Genomic DNA, 19,253 nt, shown 5'->3' on the forward strand with positions numbered 1-19,253 from the left:
TCCTCCGGGGCTGCGGGGTGTGCCCAGGTTAGTGCCGTGTCCAGCTGGGGCTGTGCCAAGCATCACTGCGGGGCAGACTGGGGATGTTTGGGAGACAGAGGGTGATGAAGAGGAGACAGAGGAGCCCAAGCCGGTGCTGGAGCCCATCCTGCCGATGCTGGAGGCTCTGCAGCCCCTCGGCAGGCGCCTCCCGTTTCCAGCACTCCACGCCACGGGGTCCCTGAGCGCTGCCCCTCACCTGCCGGGGCCACCCGGCCCGGGGCTCGGAGCTCATTAGCAGCTCCCAGCCTCCCCGCACTGGGGTCAGGGAGCAGCAGCCGGGCCACGGGGAGAGGCTGGAGGGGCTTTGTGTGGGCTGGCAACCCCCCTCATCCTTCTCCCTGGACCCTGGGAGCCGTTCCAGCTCCCGGGGTCTGGGGGTGCAGCGCTGCCAGAAGGGGATCTGACAGGGACTGCTGGGGGCTCAGCCCCCCACCCAGTGCTGCCCCCACTGTGTTTGTTCCTTCCCCTCCCCACCAAGCCACCCATTGCTTTCCCTGCCGACCAGGAGCCTTGTTCTGGGTGTGGGGGTGCCCGTCCCGTGCCACTGCCGTGTCCCTCGCTGCCCGCCTGCAGCAGGGCTGCGTGCCAGGAATCCCTGCAGCATCCCTTTGATCTCCTCTGGAGGGGTCAGAGGGCACAGGGATCCTGCCGAGGGGCAGAGGGACAGGACTGCAGCCGGGGGGGGGTCTGGCACCTGGGACCCCTCCTGGGCAATGAACCTGGGGACAAGGGGCTGTCATGCCCAGTGTCTGCCTGCCTGCCTGGAGGTGTGAAGCCTGTGCTCCCCCCAGAGTTGGGCCGTTTCTTCTCAGGCATCAGCTAATTGCCCTCTCTGCAATCAGGGTGGCGGGGGTCGATCCGTTCCCCAGATGTGTCCCCCAGATCTTCCAGCTGTGCCTGCCTGGCACGGGGCAGGGCTCCCCATCGTTTTGGGTGGGTGCTCACATGGCACCTTGGCTGCACCCCAGGGCCCAGGCTTGGGGATCCAGGGCTCCCAGTCTGCCCTGGCAAGGGACACTCAGAGTGGTGGTACCTCACGATGGGGACAGGGGGGCATTTCACCCCCCAGCAGATGGCAGGGTGCCCTGTCCCCCACCTGCCCCTGCCCAGCCTCCCCCCCGCAGATGCCTTTGCGTGGGGGCTGGAGGCAGGCAGGGAGGGGGTGGGAATACTGGCTGGAGCGAGTCTGAACCTGGCATCTGTCGAATGTCACCTTACCCAGACAGTCTGTGCTTCCCTGTCTCCATATCAACCGTTCTGCTCCAGCCACCTGCGGGGGGGTGGCAGGAGCGTCTTTGGGAGGAGCAGATCTTGCTGCTCCCCTCACTCCCTGCAGCCTCCCCTTCCCTCCCTGCTGCCCCCCGGTGCCCGACCCTGGGCTGTAAATCATGGGCGATGCTTCTCCAGCCTGGGAGCTGGGGGTGACCCCGGTGCTGGCGGCCTCGTGACCCCACATCACACTGTCTGCCTCAATTTCCCTTCCCCGGTGCAGCTGTGGCACAGGAGAGGTGCTGGGGTTTGTTCCACCCCAGCCGTGGACGGGAGGGCCTCTTCCAGGAGCTCGGCATTTTTCCCTGGACTTGTCCCTCTTCCCTGCGACCAGATGTTCTCACCCTCCTCCCTGCAGCGGGGTCCCAGCACAGCAGCAGCAGCAGCAGCAGCAGCAGCCTGCCCCGCACCTGGACAGCGCCGGGGGGCAGGGACAAGGGACACTGCATGGCCAGGGGAACAGGGACAAGGGACACTGCACAGCCTGGCCAGGGGGACAAGGACAAGGGACAAGGGACACTGCATGGCCAGGGGGACAAGGACAAGGGACAAGGGACACTGCATGGCCAGGGGGACAGGGACAAGGGACATTGCACAGCCTGGGGGACAGGGACAAGGGACAAGGGACACTGCATGGCATGGGGAGCAGGGACAAGGGACACTGCATGGCCAGGGGGACAAGGACAAGGGACAAGGGACACTGCATGGCCAGGGGGACAGGGACAAGGGACACTTCACAGCGTCCTCCCATGGCTGTGTCCCGGCTCAGGGCCCAGCTGGGAGAGAGAGCCCAACCCTTCCTGCCCCAGTTGAGCTGTGGCAGCACCAAAGGCAGAGGGGAGCTGAGCCCAGTGTGGGGCAGGGGGTGGTGGCATCAGGGCTTGGTGTTGTGGGGGGTGCTGGAGTGTTTGGGGAGGTGCTGGAGTGTTTGGGGAGATGCTGGAGCACATGGGGAGGTGCTGGAACACTGGAGGGATGTTGGAGTACCTGGGGTGGGGATACTGAAGTGTTGGATGGATGCTGGAGGACTTGGAGAAGGGCTGGAGCATTGAGGAGACTCAGTTTGGAGCATGGGGGCAGTGCTGGAGCATTTTAGGGGGTGCTGGGGCATTTTAGGGGTGTTGGAGGACGTGGGGAGGTGCTGGGGCACTGAGGTCAGGACTGGGCACCTGTGGGCACGGGATGGGCAGCTGGGATCCATGGGTGGCACTCGTGGGTGCTGCTGGTGGTCAGGGTGCCTTGGGAAGGCTCAGGGCTGCGGCAGGCGGGGCGGACACACGGACAGCCAGGACAGACACAGGCGCTGCTCCCTCCTCTCCCCGCCGTGCGCAGCGGCTCCTGCGAGTGTGTAATTTCACCACAGTGCCTAAACCAGGGACAGAAGTAAATTGACCTTTTCACCCGTTTTCCTACCAGGGGGATTATAGCCTGTTTCCTGTTAAATCTCTCCAAGAACTGGCTCCATCCTGCTCGTGGAGTGGGGTGGGGAGGAGGGACAGGCACCCACCCAAGGTGGGGGCTTCAATTTCCCTCCTCATCCCCCTGCACGGTGCCTTTTCCACCCCATCCCATCGCTCCACCACCTCTCAGCTCATTAAAGTCTTCGGGGTGATTTCACCAACCCCGGGCAAAACCAACGTGGAAAAAATTGCTGGGAGGAAGGAACCGAAGGCGGAGAGTGATAAATATTGAAAGGGTGGGATTTCGATGTAGGCTGCAACAGCTGTGCCGGTTACAGTGTCACACTATCTCTCCACAGGTTTACTGACCCATTTCCATTCACACGGCTGCCAGTATCTTAGCAACTGCAACAGTCCCCCAAGAACAGGCATATTGCCTGCTATTAGTGACTGCTGCAACTGTGTCAAGGTTAGCTCTCTCCCTCCAAGCCCTGCCGGGTTTGTTTTTTGCCCAAAGCCAGCACAGTCTGTTCGGTGACATGTCCCCCGGCAGCCGTCCTGGGTGCTGGGTGCTCATCTCTGCCGTGGAGAATGCCGGCGGGGCTGGAGGGGTGTGGGATGCTGCTTGTGGGGTTGGTGATGGGTGGGATGAGGATTTAGGGGTTGGGATGCTTCAGGGTGTGGGTTTGGGTGGTGGGATGGAGCAGGATGTGGGGTACGGTGCCCTGGGAGGTGCTGCAGGGTGTTGGTGATGGGGTGGGGTGCAAAGTGTGTCCCCAAAAATAGGACCATTGCCATTTAGCTGGGTATCACTGTCACCCCTGTGCAGCTCTGAGCCCTGAGAGCCTGGAGAGGGCTGGGGGCTGTGCTGATCCCACTTGGGTGCTGGGTGTTCACCCTTTCCATGAGAAATGCCAGCAGGGCTGGAGTGGTTGGAAGGATGGTGATGGATGGGATGTGGGGTTGTGTGGTGGGATGGTGCAGGATGCAGGATTAGCTGGTGGGATGGTGCAGGATGCAGGATTAGCTGGTGGGATGGTGCAGGGTGCAGGATTAGCTGGTGGGATGGTGCAGGGTGCAGGATTAGGTGGTGGGATGGTGCAGGGTGCAGGATTAGCTGGTGGGATGGTGCAGGGGTGCAGGATTAGCTGGTGGGATGGTGCAGGATGCAGGTAGCTGTGGGATGGTGCGGATGCAGGATTAGCTGGTGGGATGGTGCAGGGTGCAGGATTAGGTGGTGTGTATGCAGGATTAGTGGTGCAGGGTGCAGGATTAGGTGGTGGGATGGTGCAGGGTGCAGGATTAGCTGGTGTATGGTGCAGGATGCAGGATTAGCTGGTGGGATGGTGCAGGATGCAGGATTAGCTGATGTATGGTGCAGGATGCAGGATTAGGTGGTGGGATGGTGCAGGGTGCAGGATTAGCTGGTGGGATGGTGCAGGATGCAGGATTAGCTGGTGGGATGGTGCAGGGTGCAGGGTGGAGTGGTGCAGTGGGTGGGATGCACCTTGGCTGGCAGGATGGATGGGGATGCCCTGCTGGATGGTGGGATGGAGCAGGAGGGTGCCCTGGGAGATGCTGCAGGGTGCTCAGGAAGTGTGGGGCACGTAATGCAACCCCAGAATAGGAGTGTTGTCATCCAGCTGGGTGTCAGCATCATGCCAGCCTCAGCAAATCACCTGGACTGGGGCCTGCACTGGTCCCACGTGGGTGTCACAGGCTGCACTGGCCTCACCCTGTGCCCTCAGGGGCTCAGCACTCTCTGGGCACGGCAGGGGATGGCGCGTGTCCCTGGGGTCCGTGGTGGCACCAGGGGCTTGGAGGAGAGGGCACGTCTGTCCAGGCACCTCCACACACCAGGGACAGCAGTGCCACACGGGTGACATCCACTGTCACCATCTCTGCTCCCACAGCCCCTGACCCTGGGGGGAGGAGAAGTGAGAGAAGGTACCTGTGGTCCCTCAGTGTCCCCAAAAACTGCAATATTGGGGTGACTGAACCCACACAGCAGGGAGAAGGCGAGCAGCTGCTGCATCCCCAAAACACCCACGCAGGGAGAGAAACTGAGGCATGGGGCCCCTTGCCTGGCAGGCAGAGTCCCCCTCAGGCAGCTCCTGAGGCTGAGGAGCAGCGAGGTGGCTGCTGGCGTGGGCTGGGTGAATCCTGACTGCCCCATAGGAGCAGTGGGGTGGCTGCTAGGGTGGGTTTTGTGTCCTGAGTGCCCCAGAGGAGCAGCAGGGTGGCTGCTGGGGTGGGTTTTGTGTCCTGACCGCCCCAGAGGAGCAGCAGGGTGGATGCTGGGGTGGCTAGTGGGGTGTGTCCTGAGTGCCCCATCCCGGCCACATCCCCGGCAGTGCTGCAGACAGCAGGCTCCACACCGGCACGGCCGCGGGGACGGCTGCGAGGGAAGCCACAAAAATGATTTAAGGGGCTGGCGGGATTGATTTATTAAGAACAATTAAAAGCGCTAAATACGCTTAGCTCAGCCAGACACCGAGCAGGGAGCCTGGGGGGAGAGACCTGTCTGCGGATCCGGAGGGCGCGGCTGGCAGCAGGAGAGCGTGGCACTGCTGGGGACAGAGCCACGCTGGGCTGGGCTGGGGAGGGAGAGGGTGCTGGTGGAACGGCAGTGCAATGGGGAGCAGCACCCTGGGGCTGGATTCGGGCCCAGGGATGAGTTTGCGTCTAGGGATGAATTACCACTCCGGGATGGATTTTCACCCAGGTGTGCCTTTGCACCCTGTAGTGGGATGGATTTTCGCCCAGGGATGTGTTTGCGCCCAGGGACGAATAGTTGAACCCAGGGATGGGTTTGTATCTAGGGGTGGGTTTGTGTCTGGAGGTGGATTTGTATCCAGGGGAGGGGTTCACCCAGCTATGGGTTTGCACCCTGCAGTGGGATGAATTTGCATCCAGGGGAGTGTTTGCACTCCAGCTGGGAGGGATGGAAGGAATGTCAGGGACCAGGAGGCCCCCAGGCAGGGCTGCACTGAGGAGCTGTTTGGAGGCAGTGCCAGCTGCAGGATGCCCTGCAGGAGCAGTGCTGAGCAGGGTGTTGCTGTCCCAGCCTCACAGTGCTACCCTGGGAGACTTGGCAAAAGGGCTCCCCACCAATGGGCACCCACGAGGCTGACAACTGTGGGTCCAAGGAGCTCATGGAGCAGAAACCCCGGAGTGTTGTGACATCTGCAGACCTGCGTCCCTCGCAGGAAATCCCAGCAGAAAGTCCTTGGAGGCTGGGAGAGTCCTTGGATGTGTCCGGACCTGCCCAGGCCGGCTCCTCCCAGGCACCAGGGTGGCTGTGGGGGGATCTGAGCTCTCTCCTGGGGTCCCGGGTGCTGTCCCCGTGCAGGATGGGCTTCAGCCAGCAGTTCTGTGTCCCTGTGTGCTGCCGGGCTGTTGGGGTACCAGGAAGGGGGGCAGAGGGCTGTGCCCTGCATTTTTCCAGTCCCAGTGGCTGCCTGCAGTGGGAGCACTGGTTTTGTACACGTTTTCTACTGCCGTGCGGGATCCATCCCTTTCACTGAGCTCACCAGGCTGGCTGTACTTTGGGATGGGCTCTCTGGGATGCTGAGCCGTGCCACCTTCCTCCTGAGGAAGCTCCACCTGAGGTGGAGCTCAGGTTTTTAGGGTTGGCTTCAGATGCCCCACACAGAGCCCCCACAACCTCCTTCAGCCACCTCACCTTGGGGCTGGATGTGCCCACGTCCCCTTCACCATTTGGGTCCCTGTGCCCTGAGCCCCGCTGGGCACATCCTGCCCACCAAAACCCACAGGATCGGAGGGACCCCTGCCCTGGCCCCCCGGCCAGGAGCCCGGGAGCAGGAGGTGCTGGGAAAGGTGCGGATGGGAACAGAAGGTCCGCGGAACGGCGGGCAGGGCCGAGCGCAGCCGGAGGCGTTTGCTGACCCCGCTCGGGCGGCCCCGGCCTCCCCCCGCCGCCCCCACCGCTCCTGCCCACGTCAGCGCTTCCCGGCAGCGCTTCCAGGGCTACCTGGGGCTGCCTGGGGTGGAAAAGCCATTCCCGCCTCTGCGCCGGTGCTTGCGCCTGTGCCAGCCCTGGCCAAGCCTCCCGGGGCAGGGTGGGCGCTCATGCCTTGTGCCCGGGCGCCACCGTGGGCTCCTTTCCCCATGGGGATGGAGCCGTGGGGAGGTGTGCAGTGTGCTGTCAGTCGGGAGGGGGCCGTGGTGGCGTGCAGGGCACCCCCTGAGCTCCCTGGGTGTGCCTGCGGGGACATGGCTGGGAACAGAGATGGATGGAGGTGGCCGGGGATGGAGGTAGAGGAGGTGACCAGGAATGGAAGTGGCCGGCGATGGCGGTGACCCTGCTCAGTGGCGCTGGCACAGCCTCTGTGCTCCTGCTTGCCCACGCGTGGCACAGCCACAGCCATGGGGACAAAGGCAGAGCCCATGGGACGAGGGCGCTGCCCACGGCCCCCAGCGGGGACACGCAGGTGTCCCAGCAGCGTCGCTGGGGCCAGGTGGGTGCAGTGACCGTCCCAGGGCTGCGCAAGCGGGGCCGTGGCAGAGCTGGGGCGGCCCCAGGACACTCGGCCGTGGGTGCCCGGGTGCCCCCGGCCCCGCCAGCGCTCCCGCCGCCGGCTGCCCAAGGGTTAACGAGAGTTTGCTGCTCCTGCAGACAATTAGTGACATCTTTGCTGACAACGCCACACTGAGCCTCTGCCGCTCCCCGGCAGCACCAGCCCGGCCGGCCCCGCGGCCCCTCTCGGCCGCCTGCCCTCGGCACCGCGGTCCGGCCGGCACCGCACCCGGCACCGCGCCCGGCACCGCGCCCGACACCTCGCCCGGCGGCGCTCGGCAGCGGCGGCAGCATTGCAATCCCAAGCGGAGCAGCCGGCTCCCCTCGCTGCCCTCTGACCCGCTGTTGCTGTGGAAACTGCATCCCACGTAGGATTATGGAGCCGGAATCTGCAGGCTCCAAACCCCTCCAAATCCAGACGGTCACCGGGGTCCCCCCGCCCGCAGCGCAGCCCCCCTGCCCACGGCGCCCGCGGGGAGCCCACAGGGTGCCTGATATCCCCGTGGGGCGGCATCTGGCTCCTGGAGGAGGCGGCAGCAGCGCTCCTGCGTCCCCTGGTTTGCACCCACTGGCTGGTGACATGCTGGAGATGTCACGGTGTCACCACGAGGCCATCAGTGACCCCGGCCCATCTGCTCCCTTGTGCCATCACCCCAGTATCATCTCCCTGTGTGCAATCCCTGCATCTCAGGGGGACGGGTGGTGTGCTAGCAGGACCCTCACCCTCAAACAGCGCCCGGGAATGTGCCTCCACACCAAGGACCCCTCCCCAGCACCTCTGAGGCAGCAGCAGGAGCTGGACACCCACCAGAGACCCCCACACCCGCAGGGACCGGTCCCCCGGGGGGGAAGGGGGGCACAGGGGAGAGCAGAGCCTGTTTGGGGAGCTCTGTGGGCTGCGCTTGTGTCTCAGCATCTCTCCTGCCACCCGAGGAGGTAGGAGCTGAATTAATCGCGATCAATTAGTGCTGCTTGCAGTCCCTGGCTCCCTCCCTGCACCAGCTTTGTGCACCCAGCAAGGGGGGCCCCGGTGTCCCCCTGTGCAGCACCCGTGTGCCATCGGGGACTGCAGCCCCTCCAGACCTCCAGATGGGGACAGGGAACAAGCCGGGTGTCCCCCAGCCCGTGTGGCCACGAGAAACGTTCCTGCTGTAGGATTTGGTGAAGGGGATGAGGAGGGGGCTGCAGGAGCCCCTCGAGGTCCCCGTGCCAGGCTGGAGCAGGGTGCTGGGGTGTCCGGAGCGAGTGTCCGGATCCTGCAGGATACTGCAGCAAATGCCCTGCAATCTGCAGCCGGATGAATCCCACCTTCCTTCCCCCGCAACGTGCTGCCCTGGGCTACAGCTAATCTATTGTGCGCTGGGCTGCAGCCAGCACAAGCTGCAATACAGTAAATCCTTCTGCAGTATCCTGCAAGGGGACCGAGCCCAGCCGCAGCCGCCCGCCGCCGCCAGACAAAGACGGGGGGCCCCCGTGGGGATGGGGTGCAGGGGAACGGGGCACCCGCGGGTGGCAGGACCCCGGCGTCGTGCCGGCCAAGATGGGAGAATGAAGCCCTTGAGCAGGGTGGGAAGTTCTCCAGGGAGTTTTGGGTGGTGCTGTGCATCCTCCTGGCCCCCCAAGTCTGCGGGTAGGGAGATGCTCAATCCCCCGAGTTTGGGTTTTCCCTAAATGTTGTCACCACCGTGTTCCCCTTCAGGGTCCCAATGCGATGCAGGGCTTTCCATGCCCGCCCTTTCCATGTGCGTGGTGCATCCTTCCCTGTGACTCAGTTTCCCCACCAGTCAGGGCCACCGAGCCCCTCAGCCCCCTCCCTCAATCAGACTCCATCACATGGGAGTCCCACTGCCCTTTTCCAGGGGATTTTGCGTGGATACTGTCATTATGGTTATTATTACTATTATTATTATTATTGGGATGTTGGTGGGGCTCTGCGGCTCTGCCGGACCCATCTTTGGCGAGCGAGGCATCCTTCAAAGGGAAGGCGCTCCGTCACCGCCCCACAGCAGCTGCGTTCTCCTCAATTAGAAGAGGTAATGAAGCAATTTATGGGCATCTACAAAGTGATGTGTGAGTGACAGGCTGTGTACGATCCGCGCCGGGGCTCTGCCGGCAAGTTGTGTTCTTCCAATTTTAATGGAGAGCTCCCCGGCGAGGGGGGAGAGCAAACATTGGTGTGTCTGTGGGTGTGTGTGCTCCGGGGGGCTGGGTCGGGGGTGCCAGCGCGGCGTGGGTGGGTGCAGGGAGACCTGGCTGCTCCAATCCCCCTCCCCGGGGAGCCCGAGCCGCGCTGTAACCGGAGATGGGGGCAGCTGGGTGGGAGCCCAGCCCGGGGCTGGGGCACTACAGGACCTCTGGAATAGTTGGCTGCAGCTCCCTGTTCCCATCAGCACCCCGGGTACTGCCCACCCTGCTCCTGCCTCAGTTTCCCCGTCGCTATCCATGTCCCCGCTGCGTGGCACTGACAGACCCCTTCTTCACACCCCCAGATTTTGGGGGACCACTGTGGCCTGTGGGGGGGAGGGTGAGTTGTGTTTGGGGTCAAACCCGAGAGGCTTCTCCTGCCAGCACCAGGATATGGGATGGGGGTGTGCAGTGGCTGTCCTGGTGTTCTGGGTGCCTGGGGGTCCCTGCAGCTCCTGTGTGCTGCCATGGGGTGTTGTGCCTCCAGGCAGGTGTGATCCTGTGCACAGAGGTGGGTGCTGCACCTCCAGGGGCCAACACACCTGTCCACGTACCTGTAACACAGGTGTGCACCCATAGTGCACTCACCAGAGCCTGTGCGTGTTCCTGGACCTGTCTGGGCGTACCTGTACATGCTTGGCACATGTGTGACCCACCCGTGTGCCCGCTGGTTCCTCGTGTGTCCCTGTACCTGTGTGTGCCCACGCTGCTGTGGGTGTGTGTGGGTGCACCTGTGCAAGCCCTGTCTGCACACGTGTGTGCAAATCCTCCCCCGTGCACGTACCTGTGCACACACCTGCATGTGCTCGACCATCCTGTGTGCATTCAGGCCTGTCAGTGGGTGCACCCCCTCCATACCCGCATATTTTGGGGTGCCAGGCCGCTGGTGTGATGGGGCAGGGGCTGCCCCCGCCTCCCCACACCCTGCCCCATCGCGCCGGTGCTGGCATCGTCCCCAGTGGCTTCCACACCCCAGCTCGGCCCCAGCCGGCCGCATCTCCCAGGAAACAGGATCCACAGCCAGGAGTTTCCGCTCAACTCGTGTGTGCCTCCCACAAAAAAAAAAAAAAAAAAAAAAAGAAAAAAAAAAAAACCCACCCTGACACCAGCACGGCCGTTAATCCTGCCCGGCTCATTCTGCTTTTCTTGTCTAGCCAGTTTCTAAAATTGGCCAAGGGAGGCAACTGGCTGCTCTCCCCCCACCCAGACCCCCCCTCGGTCCCCACCTGGTCCCCCCGGCGCGGTGTCAGCACCTGGGCCCCGGCACCCCATCGATGGCCTGCGGGATGGGGCTGCGGCCGGGCGGCTCCGGTGCCCGGCGTGGGCTGCGGGTGGGCACCGGCGGACCCCGGTGGGCATTGTCAGCATCCTCCCCTCCCGGCGGGCGCCCCTGTGCTGCCCCGGGCAGCCCCCCAGCCCCACGCCGGGGGAGCATGGCTGTGCCGAGCGAGCTTTCGGCATGGGCACGCGTCCATCTGGCGCCTTCCAAATGTTACTGGCCTCGCAGGATCCCGGCTCCGCTCGGCGTTAACCCGCAGCGCCCCGGCGGGGAGCGGGGGGCATCGCCGCCGGGACCCCCGGGGCCTCCGGCGGGGTGCGGGGGGCTCTGAGCTGCCCGGGGGGCCGCTGCTGGGGCGGGGGTGGCGGGGGCGGCCGGCGGAGCCCCCTCCGCGCCAGCGGGTGTTACATGACCCGGCGTGGCCGGCGCTGGGCAGGGACACACCGGGGCTGTGACTCATGCTGTGGCTATAACAGGGAGCCCGGGGAGGGGGGCCGCGGCCATCTGCGCGGCCTCAGGGCTGCCAGGCGCTGCGGGGGCCCTGGGGTGCGCTCCCCGCGCCGGGCACAGCCCCCGGGGCACCGCCGGCGCACGGGGACCGCGGGCAAGCGCAGCCGGGAGCGCCCGGTGCCCCGAGCCGGCACCCCGAGGGACCGGCGCTGGTGTGCCCCGTAGCCTCCCGCAGGCACGGAGAGGGCAGAGGAGGGGGCCCGGGGGCTGCTCGCCTCCCGCGCCGGCTCGACGGGGCGGGGGAACAAAGCTGGCACCGAGGGAAGAGCTAAATTTAGCCCGTTCCCTGCTAGCTCTGAACTGCGGCGCTGGGCTCCAGCCGGCCGAGGTGCCACCATCGCTGCCGTCCATCTGTCAGCCGCTCCCGAGCCCCCCCAGGCCAGGCAGGGGGGTCAGACCCCTCCACGACCAAGGGATTTGGGGGCTGCATCCACGCTGGGTGATGCCACGGGGGTCACCTGAGCGCCCCCAGCACCCGGGGGCAGCGGGGTACCCACGTTTGGGGGGTGCTAGGGGAGGGTCCTTGCACGAGGGAAGGAGCTCCTGACTGGTGGGATGTGATTGCTGGGAGAGACGGTCGCTGGAGGGGGATTGGTTGTTGTGGGGAGATGGTGTCTTGCAGGGCAGATGGGCATTACAGGGAGATGGTCTTTGAGGGGTAACAGTCATTGGAGGGGGAATGGTCATTAGGGGGAGATGGGGATCTCCCCCAGTTTCTCGTGGGGGAGATGATCACTGCAGGGGAGATCATGGTCATGGCAGGAGTGATGGTCCTTGTGGGGAAGATGGTGCTTGAAGGCCACGTGGTTCTTGCAGGGGAGATGGTCCTTGCAGGGCAGATGGCTTATGGGGGAATGGCCATTGCAGGAGAGGTGGTTCTTGCAGGGGAGATGGTTTCTCCTGAGGGAGAAGGTCCTTGCAGGGGAGATGGTTTCTCCTGAGGGAGAAGGTCCTTGCAGGGAAATGGTTTCTTGCAGCAGCAGCAGGAATAGGAGCCTGAGCAGGCCTCCCCACCCCTGCCCACCTCAAGGGCACTGTGCCACATTCTGGTGCTGAGGGCTGAGCCCATCCAGGGTGCCACAGCTCCAGGAGCCCCAGGCCTGGGGGATGCCACCAGCCAGGGGTGGGTGTGCTCCAGGAGACCCCAGTGGCACATCCAGGCCCAGGAGAAGGGCCATGTCCCCGGCTCAGCACCGTCCCCAGCAGCATGGGGGTGTCCCTGGGGTCCCTGTAGCCAGGACCAGGGGGATTGCAGGGAAATTAACTCCCCAGCCACCTTCCTGCAGCTCTGGGTTATGAGGAGATGTGGTGGGGACCTTTGGCACCCCTTGTTCATAGCCCAGTGGTCCCAGACCCTCCTCCTAGTGCCAGGGCGGGTGTCTGAGCCTGCCCTGGGGATGTGACACCCTGGGATGATGTGAGAGGGCAGAACCCAGGGATGGGGTCCCTGCAGCATCCCCACAGTGCATTGGAGGGACAGGGCCCCTCACCAGCTCCCTGTCTGGGGGGCACCACAAAAAAGCCTCTCCCAGCCCCACAAAGGGAACTGGCGGCCAAGCAGCTCGTCTGGACCCGTTACCTAAGATGAAACCCAGGCGCCATCTGCTCCATCTCCTAATTAAGAGCATGGCAGAGGAGTCAGGGCAGCGGGAGGACGTGGTGACGGCAGGGGGGATGTGACAGCGGGGTTCCAGCCGTGGGGTGACAACTGAAGGAAGGGTCAGGGCTGCCTGCGGGCACTGTGTGCCCCAGCACCCATCTGTGCCCACCCTTCCGAACCCCCAGCTCCTGCCCTGCTCCCAGTGCCAGGGTGGTTGGTGGGTGCCCAGGGTGGGTGGGGGCTCTGGGAGCTGCCAGTGGTGCCCGGAGAGGACCCCAAAGACGCCTGGCACCGATGGGTGCCCCACTTGAGAGGAGGGCAGGGGATGAGGGAGGGGAGGAGGAGGAGGGAGCAGGGCCCGCGTGCTTTGGGGTCCGCGATGCTGAATTAGAGGGGATGTGGAGGTCGGCGTGCAGGGGGTGAAGCCGAGGGACCCCCCGCGTGGCTCAGGGAGGAGGTGGCCAGTGGGGCTGGCTGGGGAACACGGAAACCCTCGGCGAGCGCCTGCCAGGAAGCTGTCACTGGAGGGGATTTTCCATTGGTGTCAGCAGGCGCAGGACGGGCTGGGGGAACTGCTGGGGCGGGGGTTGGGGGCGCCTGGGAGGGGCCCAGGGGGGTGCGAGGGACGGGGCGCGGAGGGGACAAGCTCCCCGATGCCCCGGGGGTGGGGGGCTTGGTGTGCAGGGGAGTTGCACCCCCGTGGTGCCCCCAGATGGGGAGGAAAGCCACCCCGGTGTGTGAGTGAGTGTGACCATGGTGTGCGAGTGTGAGTGTGCAAGGGACGGGCGCCGCCACGGCGTCCCCGTGTGCCGCACGAGCGGGACACCCCCGTGCCACTCGGGGGGGCAGGTGGGGCACCCCTGCGGGGGGAGGCGAGCTGTGCCCACGGGACACGGGTGACAGCGGGACCGGACACGGCCCCACGCCCGTGTGGGGGTACTTGGGGCCACCCCAAAGCGTGGTAGCGCCCCGGGGAGCCCGGGGAGCCCCGAGGCGGCGGGGCAGAGGGGAGGACGCCCCGTCCCCAGCGCTGCCGCCCGGGCACGGCGCCCCGGCGGGGCGGGAGGCGGAGGCCGGCGCGTCCCCATCTGTGTGGCGGCTGTGTCCCTGCCGCCTGCCTGTCTCCCGGTGGCATCTCCGGCCCCACCCTGACGTCTGGGTGGCCTCGGAGCCGGGCACCAAACCACGTCCGTGTCTTGCGGGGCCATCCCTCCATCCCCCCGCCGCCACGCCGGTGCCAAGGCGGCCCCTCCGTGCCCGCCCTGTGCCAGCGCTGCGGGTCGGGGCTGGGTGCCAGCAGCCTCGGGGAGCTCAGGGGGGCTTGGGGCGCCTGCAGCCCCCTGCACACGCGTGCTGCCACCCCACGGCACCCTTCCCGCCAAAGGGGAACCTGGTCTGGGTGGAGCGGGGGAGGTGGGAGCACATCCTGCCGGCTTGGAGCAGCCTGCTCTGGTGGAAGGTGTCCCTGCCCCTGGCAGGGGGCTGGAAGGAGATGAGCTTTAAGGTCCCTTCCAACCCAAACCATTCCATGATTCTGATTCCTCTCGCCGCCAGCCTCCGTCAAGCCTGAAACCGTTAAACTAATTAAAGCTTTGCAGCAGCAGGATTAAGCCCGGGCAGGGGAGGTGGGAGCCCAGGTAGTCGATTAGTTCACCAGGCGAGGATATTGGATTTCTGCGAGGCGAGTCAGCAGTCTTCGGGGGCTGTTATCTTTGCAGGGCTGCGGGGTCAGGAGGTGGGAAGCGGAGGTGACTGCAATCTCGCCCGCTTCATCCCCCCGCTCTTCATCCTCACCCCCCCGGCCCCGCCGCAGCACCCGGTCTGGCCGGGTCTCCCCCGCCCGCGGCGCCCATCTCTATCTCCCCTTCTCCCTCCGTCCCTCCTCGCTTGTGTGGTCTCGGCTGGTGTTTTGTAACCAGGGAGGAGAAAGAAAAAAAAAATTTAAAAAGGGGAAAATAAAAAAATAAGGAAAAAGGCCCTACCCCTGGCGAGGAAGCCAGGAATGGCGAGGTCCGGAGAGCCTAATGGGAAACATGTGGCCGCTGCCTGAGGCTGAGCGGGGAGGTGAAAGTGAGCGCGGCGGCGCGGCCAACATCCCGGTGCGCCCCCCCCGCGCATCCCGGAGCCCCCTCCCCAGCGCCGCTCCCACCTGCGCTGCACCCCGCGCTGGGTGCGTGGGTGGAGGCTCGGGGGGTGCGGGTGGTCCCCGCAATGGGGGCGCTTTGCACGGGGCGAGGGCGGGGCCCCGGCGCACGGAGTGTCCCCCGTGTGTCACGGGACGCGTGTGTCCCCCCGTGGGACCGGAACCGGACCGGACACCGGTGCTGTGGGGTCAGAGCCGCGACCTGAGCCTGCAGCATCCCCTGCACACCGGGGATGAACGTGGGCAGCGGGGACCGTGCAGAGGGCAGGGGATGGCGCGTCCAGAGACCCCCACACCCGGTGGGGACCCACGGGCGTCTCGCAGCGTTTGCCGAAGCAGCCGCAGCTCCGTGCGCCAGGGACACAGCGGGGGACGGCGGCTCAGAGCTGGGGGGTGGCGTCGCGACACTCCCGACACCCCCGGACACCCCGAACCCCCCCTGGAGCCGCGCAGCCTGTGCAGCGGGGACCCGCTCTCGGCGGCTGTTCTGGAAAACCTCCCGTTTGTTTCCTTCCTGCCTGCCTCCCCTCCGACAGCTCCCTGGGCACACCAGCAGCCTCAGCAGAGACGAGACCGGTCTTTCTGGCACATATTTTCCTGCTCCACATAGCTCTTGGTGTAACTTTACACCGAGGTGCCCGCAGCTCCGCGGTGCCAGCGCTGCGCCCAAAGGCTGGCGGGGAGACGGGGAAAGGGGGGGATGCGGATGGACTGACAGGTTTGAATTCTCTTTCCCTGCCTTGTTGATAAGTTGTCACGCTAATCCAGACACCGGGAAGAGCCTGGATCACGCCGAGCGGCTGCGTGTGTGTGTCTGCGGGTGTGTGCTGGGGGAGGGAGCCAACCGGCAGGGATTCACACGCGGCGCTGGGGAGGGAAAACAGGCGGACGTGCTGGCACGGGGGGCTTGCGAGGGGCTCAGGGGCTCCACCGTGCACCCCTGTGCCACACGGGCAGCGGCTGGGGGTGCCTCTGCAGGAGGGCGGGGAGCCAGAGCTTTCTGCACGCGCCTGAGCGATGTGCACATCCATGGGGATGAGCACACGTGTGCCTACGGCCTGGCGGGAGATGCTGTGGGTATCTCATATGGGCAGCTCCCGGTTCAAGGCATGGACACGGTGGGGAGGAAAGGGTTGTCCTGCCCCAAAACGCCACCCTGGGCATCCCGTGATGGGGCCAAGGGCACAACGTGGGTGTCCCCGTGGGCCGTGGCTTCGAGGGGGAGGCGTCAACGGGAGGCACACGGCGTGCCCAGCCCTGCGGGCACCCAGGGCAGCCGGGGCGAGGGGCACTCCCGGGGCAGGGGGCGGCTGGGCTGATGTGCGGGGTCTCTCTCGAGCAGATGGGAGCGCAGTCGCCTGCCAGCCCCTCGCACTGGAGAACGGTGCCAGCCCGCCAGCCGAGTGGTTCCCGTGTGCCCAGGGCTCCGGCCCCTGCCAGCCTGGCAGCGACGGCGACAGCAGGAGCTTCCGAGTGAACCTGCACTGCAAACACCCCCGGAACAGGTACCTGGGGGCTCACCCCAAAAATGGGGTGCGGCACCAAGGGGGGCTTGGCGGCACATCTTGCTGCCCATGTTCTGTCCATCCCTGCCCGGGAGGGCGAGGGGGGATCCCCGGTCTGCACAGCCTCCCGGCTTGGGATTTTGGGGTGAACAAAGGGGCTGGAACCCCTGTGCAGTGGGCACGTGGTGCCTGGCACCCACCCGTGAGTGCTCGAGCCACCCCACCACAACCCTCGCTATACCCCCTTCCCAAGAGGGGAAACTGAGGCAGGCGCCACCGAGGGGCGCCCCGGCGAGGGGAGGGGTGGCCCCGGGCAGTGTCCCCGCGGGTGGGGGCTGCAGCTGCGCTCGGGGTGGGTGGGAGCCGGGGGGATGCGGGGTGGGAGGTGCTGGGCGAACCTCGGGCGAAGCCCCCCCGCGTGTCCGGAGCGCGGCTCGCCGGGGACACCTAGTGGCAGCGCCACCAAAGGACCCCCGCCCCACGGAGGGGCTGCTGGGGACGGGAGGGGGGCGGAAACCTGGCCCCTCTGTTCCCCAGAGGAGAGGCAGCCTCCCCTCTTTGCCCATGCCCCGCAGCCCCACGATGATGGGCCGTGGCAGCTCGGGGGGATCAGCCCCTGGTACGGCCCGTGCAGGGACTGGCACGGGGGTGGGGGGCACTTAAATGAGCCCCCACTGTGTGGGGCTGACCCTGCACACCCCTTCCTTTGCAGAGAGCTCAAGTGCAATAGCAGGAGCAGCAGCAAAGCCGAGGGTGAGTTCCAGCCCCAGCCCTCCCCGCAGACACCCGAACTCTGCCCCCGGGGCGGGGTGGGAAAACCCAGGGAAGCAGCTACCCCTCTTCACGTGGGAGGGGGAGTGTGCCGGAGTTCCTGGTGTGGGGAGGACATCCAGCCCCCTGCTCCTGAGCTGGGGAAGGCACCCAGTTCCCCCAAGGCCCCGTTTTCCCAGCCGTGAGCAGGGCTGTCACATTCCTGCGGTGCCAGTCGGATCCTTGCTGCTGACAGGGCGGAGGGAGCTGGGGGATGGCTATGGGCACCTCATCCCTGAGAACAGGGGGGTGGAGTGAGGCTCTGCTGGCTGCTCTTGGCCGGCAGCGCCTGTGGAGCCTCACTGTGCCCCTCTCTGCCGCCCGTAGGTCCTGGTGTCACCTTCCCTGACCCCCATGTCAGCAACTGCTCGGCCAAGCGGCACGCGGGGGAGGAGGAGGTCAGGATGCGCGTGAAGCCCCCGGGCCCAGTGGTAACGACCAGCGTTGTGCGTGGCTCGCCCGACTACGTCCGAGAGCCCAAATTCTACCCGCCGGGACACCCGGTGCAGCGGCCCCCCGCCTGCCCGGCCGAGAAGGCGCTGTCCTGCAGTGTGCTCAGCTTCCCTGAGGGGTCGTGCCCCGCGCTCGGCCGGGAGCACCAGCCAGGCTCGCTGCTGCACGGCGACCCGGCCGACCGCTGCCAGAGCGTCCACGGGGGCACCAAGGCGGCCGAGGACCTGCTGGGCTGTGCCGGGGAGCCCCGGATCCTGGGGGGCAGCACAGAGGAGGCATCTGCCCGCGATCGGGCACCCAAAACCTTCCCCAACGCGACGCTGGCCTCGGGCCGCTGCAACGTAGACGGCATCCTCGCCTTGCTCCGCAGCAAGTGCGGCAACGGGCACATCAACCTCCACCCTGTGGTGCAGCTCATCGACATCATGAAGGACCTCAACCGCCTCTCTGAGGACCTCAAGAACAGCGGGGTGCACCTGGACTGTGGCAGCCTCCGTGGTGGCAGCGGGGCTCACGAGGACAGCCGCCTCCTGCCCGCTGACCGGGACCTCCAGTACAGCTTCTTCTCCTCGCCCTCGCTGGCCAACAGCATCCGCAGCCCCGAGGAGCGGGGGGTGCTCCTCAAATCCGACCCGTCGCGGCATCCCCGGCCCCCAGCGCGTGACGGAGAGGCTGAGGGAGGCGGGGGAGCGCCCCGCAGCCCCCAGGACATGCTGTGAGTGTGGGGGACGTCTCCAAAGCCCCGGCAGATGAAGCTGGCTGCTCCCAGCCCGATGCCAGCGATTACTCGGAGCTGGCCGAGGCGGACATCCTGAACGAGCTGGCCTCCCTGGCTTGCCCAGGGACGCAGCTGCTGGAGTCGCAGGCGATGGAGCCGCAGCCCCAGTTGCTGCCAGCCCAAGAGCTGGACTCCCAATCCCGGCTGTTGGATTCCCAGTCCCTGGAGTCACAGCCCCAGCTGCTTGATTCGCAGAGCCTGGAGCCGCTGCCAGAGTCGCTGGAGCTGCAAAACCTGGAGCCGTTGGGGCTGCAATCGCTAGAGCCGCTCTCTGAGTCTCTGGAGCTGCAGTCATTGGAGCCTCTGTCCGAGTCGCTGGAGCTGCAGTCACTGGAGCCACTGGCGGAGCCTCTGGGGCTGCAGACCCTGGAGCCACTGCCCGGAGCACTGGAGCCCCCGCTGCTGCCCACCGAGCCCTCGCTGCTGGAGCCACAGCCACTGGGCACCGTCTCAGAGCTGCTGGAGGCACAGCCAGGCGCTGGGGACCCTCTGCGGCCCCACGGGCTGCAGCCCCGGCTCGGGGGGTGTCCCCTGAGCACCATGGTGAAGCGGGGCCCCTGTGGGGGCCGGGGGGCTGGGCGGTGTGGCGAAGACCACCGCAAGTACGCCCTGCGCCGGACTGATAAGCCAAAGATGCTGTGCCGCCGGAGGAGGGCGGGGCGAGGGCGCCGGGTGGACATCACCCCCGAGAGCCACGTCCTGTCCCCCCTCACCCTGCCCGCTGAGCTGCCCCCCGGCCC

The 19,253-nt window shown here is 66.0% G+C and overlaps 1 protein-coding gene across 1 annotated transcript in view; it reads left to right on the forward strand.

The window, feature by feature from the left end:
- AHDC1 (AT-hook DNA binding motif containing 1) overlaps window positions 1–19,253 on the forward strand; it is a 50,926-nt gene that overhangs the window by 25,840 nt on the left and 5,833 nt on the right. Inside the window, 4 exon segments of the mRNA XM_030964496.1 lie at window positions 16,310–16,472; window positions 17,185–17,225; window positions 17,610–18,422; window positions 18,425–19,252. Of these exon segments, the coding sequence (XP_030820356.1) occupies window positions 16,310–16,472; window positions 17,185–17,225; window positions 17,610–18,422; window positions 18,425–19,252 (1,845 nt within the window).

The sequence above is a fragment of the Camarhynchus parvulus genome, chromosome 23 (assembly GCF_901933205.1).
Source record: "Camarhynchus parvulus chromosome 23, STF_HiC, whole genome shotgun sequence".
Taxonomy (NCBI): domain Eukaryota; kingdom Metazoa; phylum Chordata; class Aves; order Passeriformes; family Thraupidae; genus Camarhynchus; species Camarhynchus parvulus.